The 20,540-nt window shown below is 44.5% G+C and overlaps 2 protein-coding genes across 4 annotated transcripts in view; one reads left to right on the top strand and one right to left on the bottom strand.

Moving 5' to 3' along the window:
* Positions 1-9,064, top strand: part of LOC149859797 (uncharacterized) — a 38,771-nt gene extending 29,707 nt beyond the window's left edge. Inside the window, exon 2 of the mRNA XM_090057975.1 lies at positions 7,125-9,064. Within this exon, the coding sequence (XP_089914101.1) occupies positions 7,125-7,147 (23 nt within the window). The 3' untranslated portion in view covers positions 7,148-9,064. The remainder of the gene's footprint in view (positions 1-7,124) is intronic.
* The window catches only part of TET1 (tet methylcytosine dioxygenase 1), a 174,318-nt gene that overhangs the window by 12,268 nt on the left and 141,510 nt on the right, over positions 1-20,540 (bottom strand). Inside the window, exon 12 of one of the 3 annotated variants that reach the window (XM_090057970.1) lies at positions 49-6,577. The exons of the other annotated variants lie outside the window; for them this stretch is intronic. Within the exon in view, the coding sequence (XP_089914096.1) occupies positions 6,573-6,577 (5 nt within the window). The 3' untranslated portion in view covers positions 49-6,572. Of the gene's footprint in view, positions 1-48; positions 6,578-20,540 lie in introns of those variants that run through there. 3 annotated transcript variants of the gene reach the window in all.

The following is a 20,540-nucleotide window of genomic DNA, read 5'->3' as shown; positions in this document are numbered from 1 at the left end:
CTAAAAAAAATGCATACCAAAATAAGTATTTTTGTATTGAATTATTAAAAATACATTTATCATGGTAATGTTTCAGAACTATTCCATAGTTTAGAAGATACAGATAACATTTGCATTTTTCAAACTAATAAATATATGTCATCTGGAATGTGAGGGGTGAGAATTTCTCAGGGGGATATCTTTTACTGTACCAACTGCATAAAAACTTATCACCCTAAGAAATCCTTGCCTCTGGCATAATTTCTGGACCATCACAGCTACATCATCATTCTTATATTACCATGTCATTTGGAATACAATTTATGACTTTTAGGATAAACCTGTTTATCTTCCTGAATGACGGCCTTAATCAGTTAACTGCAGACCATTCATTACTGATGTCTAGAACAGAAAAAACTTGCCTGAAGATCATCTGTCCTTCTGTTAAATACTATTTTATCAAATAAACACTTAAACATAGATCTACCACCATTTACTACTCGTCTCAAACTATGATCTAAGGAATGTTTATTTCAGATGCTGTCCAGGTCAGGTCAAAAGCAAAACCTTCTTGAATTACAAAATATATGATTTAAGATTATTGCTTACCAAGTTAAATGTGTATGTCTGCAGGTAAATCTGATTTTTAAAGAGCAGCAGCAGGAACTGAGCTGGCTCTGTCCTAATTTTAGCTGCCAAATTCTATGTAATTTCAAATAATTTGAGACGTATTTGGCTCAATTTACATCAGTTTTCTAATCATAGCTTATCTTGGCCCCTCATATATTGTGATCTCTCATGGAGTCTCCTCAATGGGTTTGTTCTTCTATCAGTGGAACCTGAAGTAACCAAGATGTGGCCTGTGGAGCAGTATCATCTGGCTTGTATGGCTGCCTGCAGGGCCAGAAATCTGGCAGACAGAAAAGCAGAGGCTGCCACAGCTCTGGGAGCCCACAGCAGTTAACACTGCTGCTGCCAAATTCCAGCCCCGTGGACCAGGTGATGCAGCTTTGCAGTCTACACTTGGCCTTTGGCCTGCAGACCAGCCCTGCCCCACTCATCCAGCCTGTGAGTCCAGTTAAGTGGGACATGACTGAGTTAAACCCAAAGTATATTGAAGTAAAAGACTCATATTGGCTTTGATAAACTTTGGATCATTCCTAGGAATTACTTTATTTCTGTCTTGCTGGCAAGAAGGTAGCCCCACAGAGAATTGTTATAGGTCTCAGAAATTGTCCTTCTCTGATCCATACATATGGGGAATGCTCAACTAACTGAATGAATACCAAAACATAGGAGCACTTTTCTCTTGCATAGACAACAGCTTTCTGTTTACATGGTAATGGATAGCAATAAATTCTTACATGTCTACATATACCAGGAATGCAGAAGTACATTAACACACAATCCAATGAATACCTAGGGTATCTACATTATGGAAATTATTTATCTAGATTAACATTTCAATTTATTAAAAATCATATAAACTCTTTTCTTTTGAAGACCTCTTCAAAGAAATAAAAATAAAATAATTTGATAGTCATTAAGCAAATGATGCACTTATTTAGAAACTTAAAAAATGGCAAAATATGCTAGTCCTTAAAGTAGGATTTAAATAATAAAGCAGGGAAACTACTGTAAAACAAAGACACAAACACATATATTTAAGCTCAGGAAGAAGAACCACAATTAAATCACCAGTTGCTGGATATTTAGCTTAGGCTGTAGTTGCTTCTTTCCCAGACCTTGTGCCCAAAAGCTTGTCCAACATCTTTCCCAACTATACAGCTGGTCCAATAAATGATAATCATCAAGAAAAACTTGTTTCTCACAATTGCTGGAGAGAATTTTGCGCTGCTTTTGGTATCAGTAGATATTCTTAATTACCCGGCAATGTGCACAATTGCTTCAACAGGAGCTAAGTAAAAATACGTTTGACTGAATGTTAAACAGAATTTGATATTTTATTTCATATAAAAGTACAGCCACTGAGATTATACACATTTAAGAATACATAAAATATGCACACATCTGTAGATGTTATGATGGTTGAATGTGATGGAGCTAGTAAGCCCCAAGTATGAACAGGAAAATTAGAATCCAGAGGCAACAAGGACCTATGTGAAACATGAACAGAGATCTATTTAAGGACTTACCTATTCTTACTTTTGACTGTGCCAGACCTAAGGCTATAAAGACTGAGAAACAAGGAGTTAGTTCAGGCTGGTACTCCAATGAAACAGGAACTTCCAGGCACTCAAATCAAGCTTGAACAACTCCCAGTAAAGGAAGAGTTCCTGGGCAAAGGGCTATACCAAAGAACAGAGATGACAGAGGTATATTGCCAGGGATGAAGTAAACTGAAAGGGGTAAAAAAGCAAAGGACTTTAGGGAGTAGGTAGGAAGTGGTCCAAGGAACTGGGTATTGAGACTTAAGTGAGACCAATTTGGCCAATCCTCATAGCTACACAGGTCTCTGAGTCAGGGCGCAATGGATCATGGTGGGCCCGAGTTGCCCAGTATCAGTACCCTTGGCACTAAAGGGGAGCAAAGGTATCTTGATAGAGTAGTTACTACAGACAGTGATATGATCTGAGTAATTGAGACATCATACTCGTTGGCCATAAGCTGAAGAAAAGGGGCCTGTATGAGATTATTTCTTGCATGAGAGAAGGGCTAAAACATAACTCAAAGGGCTAAGAAGAAGGTAGAACCTCACCATGTTAAGGAAGCAGATACAGTGGTCCCAAGCACCACAGTCAAGAATTCAAAGCTGAATTCAGAGCAGACCCCAGATGACCTCTTTTGGTGGTTATAAACAACGTGAAAGTGAAACTGAAGTGCTTGGACCAGTGTCACCTTACCCAAACTGTTGCCACATTTTAGGGAAGCTAGCATCCGTATAAAAATGTCAGGAGTTTCTGTGAATCCTGCTGGGACTATGAGCTAGTAGCACTTGGGTCTGTACTGACAAGCTCCCCTAGAGCCCATGCCCCTTAAAGAAACAATGATTCCTAGTTGGAGATGGTCCTGCTTTGAGAGCAGGGGGTTGTACTAGATGATCACTTGAGGTCTCTTCCAATCCTAATTTTCTATGATCCTATGACTTCCTCCCCTTCACCCCCCATTTACTGCAAGGTCTCCCAATCATTTACTGGTTTCTCACAGTTCCGGCTGTTGTATGGGTTGACACCCAAAGGGTATAATGGGCTTTGAATGGAAGGAATAAGACAATAAAACAATTAAGATGGTGACAACTAAGGGAAAGATTTAAACCGTTCTGGAACGTGTCCCACCAGAATCTCCAAGAGATTCTTCAAGACTAGAAATACTGTTCTCAGGGGTCTTACCCCTATGAATTTGGACCCTGTACAGCCACTGAGACATCAGATGTACCCATGCAAATGGGGTATCAACTGAGCAGAAAACAGTGATCACCTGTAATCTGACTTATTTCATATTCCATCATAGAAACACTGCCTGGGAAGACTGAGAGAACAGGCAGATGATGATAAAAATGTTGCAAGGCCTTGCAAAAGAAGAGCTAAAAAAGATGAACCTGGCTTAACAGTGGAATCAAATAGTCACTGGCATTACGCAGTCAGTGTCTTAGCTCTGTGCTCTGTAGTATTAATTATTCAAACTGAGAGTTATTCAAAGTGACACAGACCAAGGAGGACTCTGGGCAGCTACAGAAGGATCTTGCACTATTGAGTGAATGGGCAACTAAATGATATGAAATTTAATGCAGGCAAATGTAAAGTGATGCACATGGGCAAAAATAACCCAAACTATACCTACACTAAGGTGGGCTCTGCATTAGCACAGTCATTGTGAAATTTGTTAAAAACATCTGCTCAGTGTCAGCAGCTGTCAAAAAAGCCAAACAGAAAGTTAGTAATTATTAAGGAGGGAATTGTAAACCAAACAGAAGTATCATAATACCCCTTCATAAATTTTATTATGCGTCTATACCTTGAATACTGTGCCCAGTTTTGGTTCCCACTTCCCAAAAAAGATGCAGAACTAGAGAAGCTACAGAGAAGGGCAACAAGAATTATTAGTGGTATGGAGGGGCTTGCATATGAGGAGAGATTAAGGAGGCTAGGCGTATTTGTAGGGACCTACCAATTTCATGGGGCCTGGTGGCCAATTACATGGATATAACACACCTGGGGCCCTGGATTTCACAGCTTTATCATGGCCAGGGCTGCCATTTTGAAGGTGGAGCAAAGTGCCTCCCCACCTCTGATTGACTGAGGGGCACTGCAAGTCCCACCCCTCCCAGGCATTGGTTGAAAAGCCCTAGCTGGAGCTGCCTGGCTAATCCAATGATTAGCACCCTCTTCAAAGGGCTGGGGGTGATAATCACTGAGTTAACAAACAGTTTAAGTGTGACAATTAAACAGTTCCTGTACCCAACTGAAGTGTAAAGCTAGCTACCTGGCTAAAATAAAGCAATGGAGACAATTACTTAAAAAAAATACCAACCATAAATTTTATTAAAGAGGAAAACCAATACATCAGGGGGTCAGCCTCTGATTTGCTCCACTTCAGCTATCATCCCGCCCCTCACCTCCCCTTCAGGAGAAGGGGAATTTTCTTGGGCTTTTCCCTGCTCCCCACCTCCCCTTCTGGAGACAGAGATGGGAACTTTTCCCACTTCTCTCTCTCCCCACTTCAGGAGATGGGCAGTCTGTCTTTTTTTTCCCTCTTTGCTCCCTTCCCCCTCCCCCTGCCCTTCTTGGAAACAGCTCTTTGCCAGCTCTTTGAACATAGCCAGTTCCCCACACTTTTTCACAGGGAACTGTCTATTTCATGGGAGACTACACAATTTCTAATAAATCTATGAAATCATGCATCTGGTAGGTTCCTACCTATTTGGTTTAGAGAAGAGATGCTTGAGGGGGGACATGATAAGGGCTTACAAAATACTACATGGTACAGAGAAAGTAAAGATAAAAGTATTATTTTCCATCTCTCAGTATAAGAACTAAGGGTCATAAAATGAAACTAGTAAGTAGACAGTAAGTTTAAAACAAACAAAAGGAAGTTCTTTATCAGACAGTGTTTAATTAAAGTGTGGAACTCAATGTCACACTATGTTGTGGAAGCTGACAGTTTAACCAGATTAAAAAAGGGACTGGACAAATTCTTAGAGGAAAGGGGCATCAGTAGCTATTGAGTATGGGAATTAGGAGTACGGACTCTGAATTAGAGCTTCCTAGACCTTATAATTCCTGGAGGCTGCAGGGTCGGAGAGGAACGGAGGAAAAACCCTAGTCATACCCTGCTCACTCTCTCTTTCAGTATCCACTCTCTGCCACTGTGAGACATAGGATACTGACCCAGTAAATAGCAGTTCTTATGATTCTTCCACACTAAGGTTCTGTATGGGTATGGATTTCTGTAAACTGAATACTTTATCTAGATTTGAGGTCTACCCCAGGACCCATGGTGGATGAACTTATACACTGAATGGGATGGCCTGAATTTGTAAATATCCTTAGATGCCGCAAAGAAATACTGGAAGATCCTGGTGATGCCAGCTTTATGGGAGTAAATGGCTATCTCTATTACTTGGGGCACTTACAAACTCATGGCAGTATCTGAGCCTTCATGCAACTGCAGCCACATTTCAGCCTGGCGTACTGGATTCTACAGCCACATGGATTTATATGGCAGCCTGCATAGGTGACATGATTTTTAATACTGATCTAGAAGGTTGTGCCTGACCAGTGAAGATGGTTCTAAAGCCCTTGAGAAAGGCTGTCCTAAAAAAGTCAACTCAGCCAAACAGTCTAGGAAGAAACCTAAGACCTCTAACAAGAAAGGAAAATCTGATCTCTTTTCTACAGGGTGCTACAACCTCTTTTGAAAGTACGACTAAAACAAAAGACAGATGTTTATGACCAGAAGAAAAACCACCATGTTTACTATGTACCATACGTAACTTAACCCACAAAATGAGTCATCTGAAATGGGGATGCATGTTTGAAGCAAGGAACCTGATTTCTAGGCTGAAATGGAGGCAGGGAGTTGCTCGAATGACTGCTGCTGTGCTCTGGCTCTCTCTGGCTGCATGAAGGAGAGCCAGAAACTGCTGCTCAGCCAAAAGCTAGAGGTTTACAGCCATTGCTGAATTGGCAGCAGCTTTCGACTGAGCAGCTTACCTGTGACAGGGTTAAACCTTTAGCTTTTGGCTGAAAAGAAAGGGGAGTGGGAGTGATACCGAAGACTAGACTCTGTCCCTGCTCTGTGCAGCCAGAATTCAGCCATGACTGCAAAAAACGTTTTTTACTTTATTTTCTCTTCCCATAATATGGTATGTGTCTTATTTGATGGTATGTTTTATGCAAGAAAATATGGCATTACTAAACAGCATACAAGTTAATTAAAAACACTGAAGAGATGGAAATTACTGAGTGTACACATAAGAGTGGTGGTCCCCACGAAGTCCTCCTTTCTCCAAACAATTCATGTTGGGCCCACTGTAAGCTGTTGGAGTTAGCCAGCATATTACTCAGTTTGGCCTGGCAGCTAAGAAGCTTAGATATAGAACTTTTCATCTCCAAGTTGGTGGTTCACGTGTTTCAGTCTAGTAGAGACCAAGAATAATTGCTTTTTGGCGACATATATAGAATAAACAAAGTCCAAGGTCTGACTGATTATGGGCTAAACTGTCCTTTTACCCCCCACAGTGAGTCATTCAGCATAGAATGCAAGTACATTACCAGGACTACACAGCACTGTTTTTGTATAGTTATGTGCACATATTATTTCAGGATCTATCAAAACTGGCAGAGAAGTTATTAAAAAAGCCTAAAGAAGCTCACATAAGGAGATGTAAATTATCTGTAGACTGTACAGGGCATAAAGTCCTATTTAGTTATCACTATTCCACAAAGGCCTCCACTGAGCCAGAACCTAACAGCAGTTATGCATGAATACTGTACATGTTCCAAAACACACCACAATTTTGTGAGGTGGCTCTGATCAATCCATTTTTCAGTCATCATTGCAACAAGAATATGCATTTTTTGGTCCTAAGGACTTGCCATTGTTTTCAGATGTTCTGTTAAAAAAAATTATGGAGGCAGCATTGTGTGAGTTTAACTACTTTTTCATACTTTATGTTATTTCAGGAGATTTGTTTGCTCACCAGTAAACTCTTATGAAAAATTTCAGCATTGAGAGATGGGACACAGAAGTGCACTGAGGAAAAACAATCCTTTAATCAGCAAGATCACAGAGAGGACATGAACCCTAAGATCAAAGATAGAACACAAGCAAAAGATACACCACACTGAAAGTGGATTAACCCAAAACGGTTCCTTTGTATCAGCAATTCTGGACAGATGCAGAAATATTCACTTATTTAACAGGGCCTTTAAAACACTAATTTGTAGTCGATAGATTTATGTTCTCCAGGGTATTTTTTTCATTAACAGAAGGCAATTTATTACACTTACTGTATATTTAATTGATCCAGATGTAAAAATGCTCAGTTATTGTTGTAGTAGCTTGCAAAATGATAAAATATTTAAATTAAAAGATAAAACTCCAGAAAATGGTAATTTATGCATCTGAGCCTGCAACAATCCATGCAGTGTAAATTTTAGACTTTAAAGTACAGGCCCCCCCTGAAGACCTCATGTATTTCTGAGCTCACCTGGTTCAGAGAGAAAGCCCATAAATAATGTTAAAACTCAGAAAAGAATTTGGGAAAGCAGTTAATTTCTGATGTAAAACCTAAAGTTAAAAGCTAGAAAATGATGTAACCCTGAAGTGAATGGTAGGAATTACTGTATTTACTCAAATATAGAACAATCCTGACTATGAGACAACCCCGTGAATTAATTAGATTCTATATATGGAAAATTTATACATTTGTTATAATTTTCCAGGTACAGGATCTAATTATGGGAGGTTTGCCTTGAATTTGTCCCCCTCCCACTCCTACAGAAGGGAAAATAAATGGGGTGGGGGTGTCAGGTTGCCTCCTTGCCCTCTGTCCCCGCTAACTTTTTCCCCTTGCAGCCCCTCTCCCTGCTCCTGTCAGACCTTGCTGTTCTGAGCACATAGAAGTGAGAAGCAAATCTGAAAACAGTGACTTCAAAATAATCATGCCTGTAATAATTTGCAGAGGCAAATTACCACGGGTACACATAGAATTACTTAATCCAGAATTGATGCATTTTACCTTTATTTGAAACTGCTGCAAATTTTACCACAGGTACTCCATAAACACACCTTTAAGCAGCACTTTTGTTCCTACTTATATATAGCACAAACTGGGTGCATCTATACAAGATACTTGACTAATTAGCTCCGCAGTAAAACACTACCATCTACATGTGTCATGCTATTAGGACCGAGTAAACTAATTAACTCTGTCATAGAATAGCATTACCAGACACAAGTACTATTTTACAGTGGAGTTATTTACTCCACTGCAACATACATGTAGATGCTGATGGGGCTGGCTGTGGCATGAGGGTGCTTCAGTGCAGGGACTGCCTGCTGGCTAGCCACACACTGAAGCACTCTCATACCCCATCCAGCTCCTCTGCAGCACATTAACCCAGGTCAGAGCAGCCCTGGGGTAGCAAGCTGACTCCTAGCGCTCCCTGCCAGCCAGGGCTGCTCCACCCTGACTCAATGTGGTGCAGTCCAGATGCATGTGCAGACATGGTGCCTGGGAGCAATAAAGTTTGGCATGGACTGCATCAGAATTTATTCAGCTGTATTCAATGTGTGTGTAGACACACCCATTATACATGATATTGGTCCAAAGTCAAAAGGCTCATGATTTACTATATAGTTCAGTGGGCTGGGCCCCAGCAGAATCAGCAGCATTTCAAGCAATGGTGACTCCATAGCTCAGTACTGCTCAATATTAGACCTGTGTGAAGCTTTGGGTGCTGATTCAATTTGGAGGAGATTTGGCCTGATTTGGAAGCTGAATCTCTGAATCCAAACCAAATCAGGAGACTAATAAAAAGGTTCAGATTGATTCAAAGCTCTCCAAATTGATTCAGACAAGATTTCATAGATTCATAGATTCATAGATGCTAGGGTCGGAAGGGACCTCAATAGATCATCGAGTCCGACCCCCTGCATAAGCAGGAAAGAGAGAGCTTCAGAGAGCTTTGGAAAGATTCAGAGATTTGGGCAATCCCTGCTCGCCATCACAGGGAGCTGGACCCGGACTCTGGGCTGGTAAGTAGGGGGCGGGCCTGAATCTCCAAATCTGATTTGGCTGAATAGTTTTGAGACAGTGATTTGATCACAGAATCGAATCGCTGTCCCCCAAATCAGCCAAATCTGAATCAGAAGCAAATACTAGCAGCTTTGCACAGGCCTACTCAGTATGTGTTTGTACTCCAGATACCCTTCACATAGAAGCCATGTGCTTATTAGCCCCCACTCATGACTGAAACCAAGTGTTTTTGTCAAGAGCCCTGGGATCCTCCAAAAACTTATACACAGAATGAGGCACAGGGAAACCTGGTCCAGCTCCACCTCATGGAGGGTGGAGGCATGCTAATCATATGTAACAGGCTTAGACAAGGGGTCACAGAGGGATTCTGGGTGAAATGTTTGATGATCTGTTTGGTGATGTTTGCCAGATATTTAAGGCCGGTGAAGAAACACGAATAATTGAAAATGGAAAAGAAAGTAGGCTGTGCGAAGCTTCAGGTGCTGATTCAATTTGCAGGAGATTTGGCCCAATTTGGTGGCCATCTGCTCCCCCAGTCTGCACCCCCCATAGCTGCCTCGCTCACCCCAGCTCCCCGCCCTTTAAAAAAAACTTTGACTCACTGGGTGCTGCCAGGCAGGGGGCGATCCCCAATACCCCCCATTGCCCCACGCTGCATGGAGGGCTCTGCCCCAAGTCCCCTGCCTGCTCCTCCATCCCCCCCATGGCTGCCCCACCTACCCCAACTCCTGGCCCTTTGAGAAAAATCACAAAAACAAAAACCTGAACTCACCGGCTGTTTCAGCAGCCTTGGAGTTTCAGGGGGCTTGTGGCAGACCACCCTATGCAGCGCAGGACAGCAGGGATCGCGCCCCTACCAGGCAGGAGCTGGTGAGTCAGGGCTTTTTTTGTTTTATTTTTTTTTAAAGGGCCAGAGCTGGGGTGGGCGGGTGGGGCAGCCATGGGGGGAGCTGAGGGAGTGGGCGAGGGTTGGAGGGGGTCATGGCAGAACCCCCCCATGTCGTGTGGGGCAGTGGGATCGCCCCCTGCGTGGCAGGACTCAGTGAGGACAGGCTTTTTTTTTTTTCGAAGAGCCAGGAGCTGGGGCGGGCGGGGCCTGCATGATTGGGAGATTCATCAGATTTGGCAGCAACTGAATCTCCAAATCAGATTTGGCCAAATTGATTCGGGACAGTGATTTGAATAACCAAATCGAATCACTGTCCCCTGAAGTGGCCGAATCCGAAGCGAACACTAGCTGCTTTACAGAGGCCTAAAAGAAAGGTTCAGCTCAGCTATGAGACTGAAAAGGAAGTTGAAATGTTAAAATGGTGATGAGGGAAGCATCGGAAGGAAGTGGGAAATTTTTTGCAGATCTGGGGTGGGGAAATGACTGCAGAGGATTGTAACAAGCAGCCCATTCTTGCCTTCCCCTCCCTCCCTAATTTTGTGCATTTCTTTTTCCTTCTAAGTATTGGCAGAGACCTAGCACACTCATTGAATGGGTGTGGCAAGGCCCCCCCCAGGAAGCCAGAAAGCTGAAGTTGCTTTCTGTAGGAGAAACCTACAAACTACATCTACATATCAATTGAGCTAAGTGTCACTAAAGGAAACAAAAGCTGGTCCGCGCTGGTCTGGTCCTGCAGAGACCAAACCAGGAAAGCCAAGGCTGCAACTGAACTCCAACTAGCTTCAGGCATCAAGGACAACAAAAAGTCCTTTTTCAGATATGTGGGGAGCCGGAGGAAAAGCAAGGGCAATGTTGGACCCCTGCTAAACCAGATGGGGCAACTGACAACTGACGCCCAGGAAAAAGCCAACCTATTAAATAGGTACTTTGCGTCAGTCTTTCATCAGTCACATGGGATGCCCGTGCCTGCTATGGGACAGGGAAATCTGGATGAGGGGGATCCCCTACCCTCCATCAATGCTGACCTTGTGAAGGAACACCTTGAGAAGCTGGATACCTTCAAGTCAGCCGGCCCTGACAATCTGCACCCCAGGGTACTCAAGGAGCTGGCGAGCGTCATAGCCCAGCCCCTGGCACGGATCTTTGAAAACTCCTGGCGCTCTGGTGTAGTGCCCGAAGACTGGAAGAAGGCCAATGTGGTGCCGATCTTCAAGAAAGGGAGGAGAGTGGATCTGGCTAACTACAGGCCCATTAGCCTGACTTCTATCCTGGGGAAGATCCTAGAAAAGTTTATTAAGGAGGCCATCCTTGATGGACTGGCCCAGGCTAACATTCTAAGGGACAGCCAGCACGGGTTTGTTGCGGGTAGGTCTTGTTTGACCAATCTCATTTCCTTCTATGACCAGGTGATCTATCACCTGGACAAGGGAGAAGAGATTGTTGTCATATATCTTGACTTCAAAAAAGCTTTTGATCTGGTATCCCATGATCACCTCTTGGCCAAACTGGCCAGTTGTGGACTTGGCTCCACCACGATCTGCTGGCTGGGAAATTGGCTTCGTGGTTGGACCCAGAGGGTTGTGATTGATGGCAGTCACTCATCATGGTGCCCTGTGAACAGTGGGGTCCCTTAAGGCTCTGTCCTGGGACCCATACTATTCAACATCTTCATTAATGATGTGGACATTGGAGTCAGGAGTGGACTGGCCAAGTTCGCTGATGACACCAAACTTTGGGGCAAAGCATCCACGCCAGAAGATAGGCGGGTGATCCAGGCTGACTGGACAAGCTCAGCAAATGGACAGACGAGAACCTCATGGTGTTTAACACCGATAAATGCAAGGTTCTCCACCTTGGGAGGAAAAACCTGCAGCACCCTTATAGGCTCGGCAGTGCTACATTGGTTAGCACTACAGAAGAAAGAGACTTGGGGGTCATCATTGACCACAAGATGAACATGAGCCTGCAATGCGATGCTGCGGCTAGTAAAGCGACCAAAATGCTGGCGTGCATCCATAGATGCTTCTCGAGCAAATCCCGGGACGTCATTCTCCCCTTGTACTCGGCCTTGGTGAGGCCGCAGCTGGAGTACTGCATCCAGTTTTGGGCTCCACAATTCAAAAAGGATGTGGAGAAGCTTGAGAGAGTCCAGAGGAGAGCCACGCACATGATCAGAGGTCAGGAAAACAGATCTTACGATGACAGGCTGAGAGCCACAGGACTCTTTAGCCTGGAAAAGCGCAGGCTCAGGGGTGATCTGATGGCCACCTATAAGTTTATCAGGGGTGACCACCAGGATCTGGGGGAACATCTGTTCACGAGAGCACCCCAAGGGATGACGAGGTCAAACGGTCACAAACTCCTGCAAGACCGTTTCAGGCTGGACATAAGGAAGAATTTCTTTACTGTCCGAGCCCCCAAGGTCTGGAACAGTCTGCCAGCGGAGGTGGTTCAAGCACCTACATCGAACACCTTCAAGAGTAAATCGGATGCTTATCTTGCTGGGATCCTATGACCCCAGCTGACTTCCTGCCCTTTGGGCAGGGGGCTGGACTCAATGATCTCCTGAGGTCCCTTCCAGCCCTGATGTCTATGAAATCTATGACATCTATGAAAAGAACCAAAATATCCACTTCAAAGCAAAGTCTGTAAGAGACAAGAAAAGCCAAGGTGCATTGAAAACATGACTATATATATCCCCGTGAACACATTCCCCCTATAATTAAATCTTATTTCCCAAAGAAAACTTCCCATATCTGTCTAAAGTTTATGCTAAATCAGTCTACTGCATCTAACCTAACACACTTACTGTCCCCAGTGGCCTTTGATCCTCACTACCTCATGTTGCATTTTATATTTCATCTTTACCTTGACATTCTGTATTTTATATCTTTTAACAAAGGTATTTTTCTTTAAAGTCATGCCTTGTATTACTAGATTATAAGAATACATTGGAATAATAATCACTGGAATTGCATTGCTGAATTGGGGCTGGTTTCATGAATGAATGCGTGAGAATCTGAGTAAGTGATTAAGTAATAGGCAGAGCCAGCTGCAGTTACAAGTTAACAAGTGGCAATTAACACCTCTTACAGCAGACTGTCAGCAGGAAAGTATCAATGTCATTGCCTGGAACTCCACTGTATGTGCAACAAGGTATCCAGTTTAAGCTAATCAGTGCTGGAGACCCAACCAGACTGCTTCTGCAACCGTTACCAATATCAATGTTAAATTAATCAAAATCACAAACTGACTCCTGAGACTGCACATACCAGCAGGTGGAGACCCCTATGACTGACAGCTGTCATGCACTACTCAAGACCTATGTGGGAGAGTGACCTCCGGATTGGGCAGCCAGGATGATGCTGAGAGATCATACAAATCTGCCAGAAAGGGATAAAATGCAGTGAAGTGTGACCCTCAGTGGCATCCTGTTCAACCCAATCAGCACCCTACCTGTTCAGCCAGAAGGATCAGCCAGCAATCCCCTTCTAGAGACAACAATGCCTTGGAGGAAACCTTGACTGGGGCATTGACAACAGACTCCGGGGGTTAGCACTGGGTGGTGCGTGTGCGCACACACATTTAAAGAGACAGTGCCTCCCGGTAATACGAAAGTTTGCATTTATGACTCGTGATTTTGTTAACTTTGCACTCCATCCAATAAATGAGAATTTATTATGATCCTGTGAGTTGATCTTTATAGCCAACAGGATGGGCCTATATGGGACAGGGTGGAAGGGGTGGAGGGCTTGAAAACTGTTGATGTATTATGGGAGAGCAGAAAATGTTATTAAAGTATGAGGTTTGGAAGGGGTAGGGATACAAGGTTTGACAAAAAATGGAAGTATTTTGAAGGAAATCAGAAGGAAGACAAAGTAACTGAGGTGGGCGATTTGTTGGAGCAACAAGCAAGGCAAGTGTGAAGAAGGGGTAACAGAGGAAGATTTAAAAGAGGAACATGCAGACCTGATGTGGAGAATGGTAAGAAGGGTTTTAACAGTAACATAGGTGGGGTTTGGGAAGAACAGCAAAATGCCCATGGGAGAGGTGCAGTGGGGAAGAATCAATGGTATACATATTTTGGGAATGCAACTTTGCACGGGAGGTTTGAAGGAAACCACAGAGTATGAAAGGGGAGAAGAAAGTCCCCTCAACATGCTCCATCCCCCCTAAGACACGCTCTGATACTCACTTCAGGTGCAGCAAGAAGTGACAGCTGGGGAGAGATGCTGAGACAAGGAGAACAGGTGTGGTAGTTTCAGAGCTGCCTGAGCCTGAAACTCAGCAGAGGAAGGGAGCATTGCCAAAGAGAGGTGTGGGCTGCTCAGAAGACAGCTGAAGACTCGACTGGAGCACATGGAGGGAGAGAGCCAAGCACCAGTGGGGAGATGTTGGTAGAAGACCTGGGGAAACCAAGCCCTAGGAGCAGATGGATGCCGGGAAGAAGCGGTCCGTTGGGACGCCAGCACGTGCAGACAGGGCTGCAAAGAAAGACCCAGGCAATCCAGCAGAAGGCAGCACAGAGGGGCCGTTGGCACTTTCAGGCAGCTCGGCAGGTTGAAGGTCACCATGTGCCATGGAGCACAGTGAGGGAGAGACTCCAGCTCAACCAGGAGCCTCTCCAGAGAAACGAGCTGGGGAAGCCATGGAATGCGGGAAGAGAGAGATGGGCAGCACTGGCTGGTGGGACCCAGACAGCACAGCCTCAGGTCAGACAGGGCTGAGGTGGGAAGGGGCAGGGACCCAAAGAAGGTCCCCCCGAGAGAGCTGGCAGAGGTCTGGCAAAGAGCTGCTGCACTTCCCAAACAACTACTAGGCAGAAGGGAGCGAAGAAGCCCAAAGCGGGATGATGGGCCCGAGAGACAAGATCCCAGGGACCCATCAGCATATGGTAACCTCTTCTGTTCATAGTATTCCTAAGTTTATGGTTAACCCAAGACTGGGGTATGTTTAGTTGCCAAGGCCATGGTCCACAGATGAAGGATGACCTTCGGAAGACTGATGGTCAGAAGGTCACTGACCCTTGGAGGTGGCATGCAGATGAGACAGGATCATCTGAGAGAAGGACCTGCGGAGAGTTGTGGATGTGGTAAGGATGGGGTAAAGGGGAGGTTGGAGCCCCACGAAGAAACCCAGGTGTGAGATTCCACAGACCGCCTATCAGGAACAGTCTCCCAAGTAAAATAAAACATCTAAGGTGTGGCAGACGAGTAGAAGCAGCAACCAAGCCAAATCTGAATCTTAACCTGACATCACTGGGGAGCAAGGTGTGAAAAAGAGAAAGAGTCGCAGGGCTCCAAAACACAAGGGCTAAACAAAGGCTCAACAACCCCAGGTCCACAGCCCCAAAGAGTCAGCAGAAATCTCCCTTACCCAGGTGTTTCTGGAAGGGAGGGGCTGGGAGCTCCAATGCTGGTATAAAGAAGAGCCTGGAACAGGCAAGGAGGGAGAGCATAGAACCGGAAGGAGGAGGAGGAACAAGCCGACACATGCTGCAGGGAACTCTGAGAATGATGTGGAGAGCTGGTAAGAGACTCTTGCAGAGGGTAAGCCCCACAGGGGGAACTTAGAGCAAGGACTGCTGACCTGGTGGGGCTTATAACTATTTGTTACCACGCGGGAGCCCTGCAGAGTTTTGTATTGTAAAGTCCCTAATAGAGGGGCACTTTAGATTTGTGGTACCGTAGAGTCCCTAAAAGTGGCACAAGCCAAAATGGTTTCACCGATGGACCTAATGTGATAAGGGGAATTGAGACAAACTCAGCTACAGGCTCAGAGAGAGCCACCAAAGAGAAGAAAGGGGCAGAAAAGAGGGACTGACCTCACAAAAGTCAATTTTGTTTGCTGTTGGCTAAAAGCAGCCAGAACAATAACCCAGGCCAGGAGTGCCTGGTTTTGTTTTCTTGTTTTCCTGTTTTTGCTTGGAATGGAGGTCACGTTGAAAGACTAACTGGCTGATCAGATCCCAGGTGGAATGGGTGTGGGTGTAGGGGTGGCGGAGCCTTCAGGAACATAGGACCTTTGCGGGATGACAGTGGGACAACTAATGGGACTACACACCCAGGTACTGAACCAACTTCTTTAACACCAAGTCATGGCAGGAGAAACGTGGGTATGTAGAGCTCCAATAAGAAACCGTCTCTCTTAAATCGGCTGGCAGGTGGTGTCCTACAGGTCTGCAAGTAGCGGAGATACTTGACACAAGGCACCAGTTAAGAAGGGGCGAAAGCCCTACAACACCTACCAGTGATACAGAGATTTATACAAATGTTAGAAGTGAATGATAAGATAAATTTTGAGACAGTGATGTATGGGTTGGTTAAGAAAGGATGGGAAGAAGGGAAGATATGGGCATGGGTGATCTGTGTGGAAAGTGAGGAACTTGCTGATCATGAAGGGAATGGATTTTACTACAAAGGAATGTTTATATCTAGCCCTGTTTGAGCTCAAATATTACATGCAAAGGGATGAGAAGGAGAAAGATGAGAGTAAGAGGGAGGAAATGTGGAGGAAACATAAATGGAAATAGGTATTCACTTGAGTGCCTGAGAGGGGTGACAGAGGGAAGGGTAGGAAAAGGGATAGTTGTGGGATGAGATAATGTTGTTATTGTGAACTGTTAAGAAATGAGGAGGAGTTAATATGTTATGAGGCCTTGTTGGATGATATAACATTTGGTATTTGTAAATATGTATAACAGGTTTTGTTTTTGCTTTTTTAAATGTTAAGTTTAATTTAAAAAGTTTCCCATCAGTATTTTTGCCCAATATGGGCCATGTTTTTATAGCCATGCTCAATATTAGCTGCATTTAATCAACTTCAGAGTTGGTTTCCCTTACTGAGCATATGCTGCTTTTGGCAGCAGTTTAGTGACAGCCAATGTATTTAATGAGGTTTCCTTACATGCCAATGTAAGAGGAGAAACTTTGGGGGAAAAACCTTGTCTCATCATATATTCAAATCAATACAGTATAAGTATGGTTACTTCACATGTCAATTGTACATTTAAGTGAAGTGAGATAGCATTAAAACAAAAATGTTATGGTCTGCAGTCCAAGGCTGGCCTTGCAGATTTACCAATAAAGTTTACTTGGAACCTCCTAGCTAAACCCAACTTCCACCTCACCATGGGAGGTGAGCCAGAAGTGTAGGATTCCTTGCTGAGGCTATGCTGACAGCCGTCAAGGCTTACAGTTGAAGTTATCCCCTCCAGCATTAAGAACATACGAACGTTAGAACGTAAGGGACATACTGAGTCAGACCAATGGTCCATCTAGCCTACTATCCACCTTGCATAAATGTGTACAAGTTTAACAAGAACCTTGAAAATACACAGTTGATGCAAGCAATGCCAACAGAATCTCACTGCTGTATAAGTGGGTTTTGGGAGATCAAGAGCTGGGCTCGCTGCCAGTAACTGGCTGACATCAAGAAAAGCATCCAGCTATAACACTTGCTTCCACTTTCTGAATGAACCTTGGATTGTGGGGAAGAAAACAAGGCTTAAGTGTTCCTTTGGGGCAATGCACAACAGGAACTCTTGGCTGCTGTGAAAAATAGGTAAAGGGTACTAAAAAGTCCATGTTTGTGGCTAAAGAAACAAGTCAAAGTCAAGGCCAATGCAAAGGGGGTCAAGTACCGAGAATAGGCAGTTGGACTGCTACAAGTCTAACAAGAAGAGGATGAGAACTGGCAGATGCTCTAGAAACAGAGAAAGCATAAGCTGTATATGTTCATGACACCAAGTGGAAGGAAGGTAGTGCTAAAGAATTGGGTACTGGTTATAAAAAATTATACAATGGCAGATGCACAAACAGAAACTGAGTGGAACTGATACAGAATTGTGCATTAAAAGAAGAGGTAATAGATATTAATTAAACATCAGATCAATTGATGCCAGTAAAGCTCACAACAAACAAACAAGGTTAGAAACACTGGGCTAGATTATATCTCATTTATGCATTTACATGGTTGGTAACTGCCATTTAAGTGCTGGTTTCAGCAGATATCTGGAGCTTTAAATTCTATTCTGGGTACAAAATTGATGTGAAAGCATCCAGTTGGCTATATAGTATGCTCAGGAGGACTGGCTGGGCAGGTAAGCAGTGCTGAACATTAGCTCAGATATAGCCATAAGTTCTCATATTGTGGCCAGGAAAAAAACCCATGTCAAATGGGAGGGCTGAATAAGAGGAAGACAACCCTACTATGTTTTAGTCCAGCAGCCTAGTGGTTAGGTCACTCACCTAGGACATGGGAGACTTAGATTCTAGGCCCTGCTCACTCCAAAGGGGTTTGAACCTGCACTTCCTCCTTTACAGCATGTACACTAAGCACCATGCCTCAAGGTAGGTATTATCCAGCCCCCTTTCTAGCCCTCCTCTTGAAACTAGCTCCTGAGTAACCAAAAGAGGGAGATATGTGGGGCCAGGAGTTTAAAGAACAAGCCAGAGGGTGTGTGACTCAGTGAGACTGCTGCTGCTCTGAATGGGATGGCGCACTGCATTCTAGTCTGAGTGGGCAATTTCTCCCAATGGGACAGAAACTTCCCCACCGCTTTATCCAATGACTATTAAATACAAGGTGCAATGAGTAAATTTCAAGAGGAGAGCTTGAGAGGGAACTGGATAATGCCTTACTTATGTCTGGTTGTTGAACATTTTTCTGAGAAGCAGGAGATGTAGGTTAAAACACCCTCTGCGTAAAAGGGACCTAGACCCTGGGTCTCCCAAATCTAGAACAAATGGTCTAACCACACAGTTATTAGGCTAAAACATGGGAGGGCTGTTCACCACCAGCATCACGGCATTTCCAGATTCTGTTTTCACCGTCAAACCCTATGCTGTACTGGAAACTGACCATTTTTTATGATTTTAATTTATTCTCCCAATTGTTTTTGGAATTACAAATAGTTTTTATTTCTTACTCCATGGCTATCTACTTTATCTAAGAGCCCTTGCAGTCCTTAAAGTCCAAATAATATGACTTGTTCCCTTTTAATCAGTTTCTTTAGTAGTTTCACATGCTTAGGAAATTTTAGGATGAAATCCTGACTGGGGTAAAGGCAATGGTAAAACTCTCTTTGACTTTAACTGGCCAGGATTTCACTCTGTTCTTTAAAAGGTATGGGAACTGGCTGAGGCTGCATGCTCCGGGACCAGGGTTGTCATGGGTGACTTCAATTACCCAGACATCTCATGGGAGGATCACTCGGCAAAATCTGAGTGGTTGCAAAGCTTCCTCTTGTACATGGATGACCTCTACCTGACTCAAAAAGTCTACAGGCCAACGAGAAGTAAAGCACTGCTTGACCTGGTACTGGCTACTGGGGATGACCTAATCGGCGACCTAATGATCGATGGGAAGCTGGGTGACAGCGACCACAAGCTGATCACCTTCACCACCTGCAATAAAGCTGGCAAGTCAGTCAGCAACACGCAAGTCCTTGACTTCAGGAAAGCCAACTTTCACAAGCTCAGGAGGCATGTTGGTCAGGCCCTAAGGGACCACAACCCCAGGGGGAAGGGAATTCAGGAAGAGTGGCTGCCCCTCAAGGGACCGATCCTCAATGCACAAGCTAATTCTATTCCATCTTGGAGGAAAGGCAGCAAGAGGGCACAGCAGCCCTCCTGGCTCTCCAGGGATCTAGCAGACCTCCTGAGGCTAAAAGGAAAGGCCTACAAAGGACGGAGGATGGGAATCACTTCCACACAGGAATACTCTGCACTGGTCTGGTCCTGCAGGGAGCAAACCAGGAAATCCAAGGCAGCAACTGAACTCCAACTAGCTTCGAGCATCAATGACAATAAAAAGTCCTTTTCCAGATATGTGGGGAGCCGGAGGAAAAGCAAGGGCAACATTGGACCCCTGATAAACCAGATGGGACAACTGATGCCCAGGAAAAAAACAACCTATTAAATGGGTACTTTGCGTCAGTCTTTCATCAGTCCCATGGGATGCCCATGCCCACCATGAGACAGGGAGGTCCGGGTAAGGGAGATTTCCTGGACTCCATCAGTGTTGACCTTGTGAAGGAACACCTTGAGAGGCTGGATACCTTCAAGTCAGCCGGTCCTGACAATCTACACCCCAGGGAACTCAAGGAGCTGGCAAGCATCATACCCCAGCTTCTGGCATGGATCTTTGAGAACTCCTGACGCTCTGGTGAAGTGCCCAAAGACTGGAAGAAGGCCAATGTGGTGCCTATCTTCAAGAAAGGGAGGAAAGTGGATCTAGCAAACTATAGGCCCATCAGCCTGACCTCTATCCCGGGGAAGGTCTTAGAAAAGTTTATTAAAGAGGCCATCCTTAATGGACTGGGTGACACCAACAGCCTGAGGGATAGCCAGCACGGGTTTGTTGCAGGTAGGTCTTGCTTGACCAATCTCATTTCCCTCTACGACCAGGTGATCTATCACCTGGACAAGGGAGAAGAGATTGATGTCA

Source organism: Crocodylus siamensis, chromosome 7, assembly GCF_052110815.1.
Source record: "Crocodylus siamensis isolate JL-2025a chromosome 7, ASM5211081v1, whole genome shotgun sequence".
NCBI lineage: Eukaryota > Metazoa > Chordata > Crocodylia > Crocodylidae > Crocodylus > Crocodylus siamensis.
Note: the sequence above shows the minus strand (reverse complement) of the source record. Positions and strands in the feature narration are given on the sequence as shown.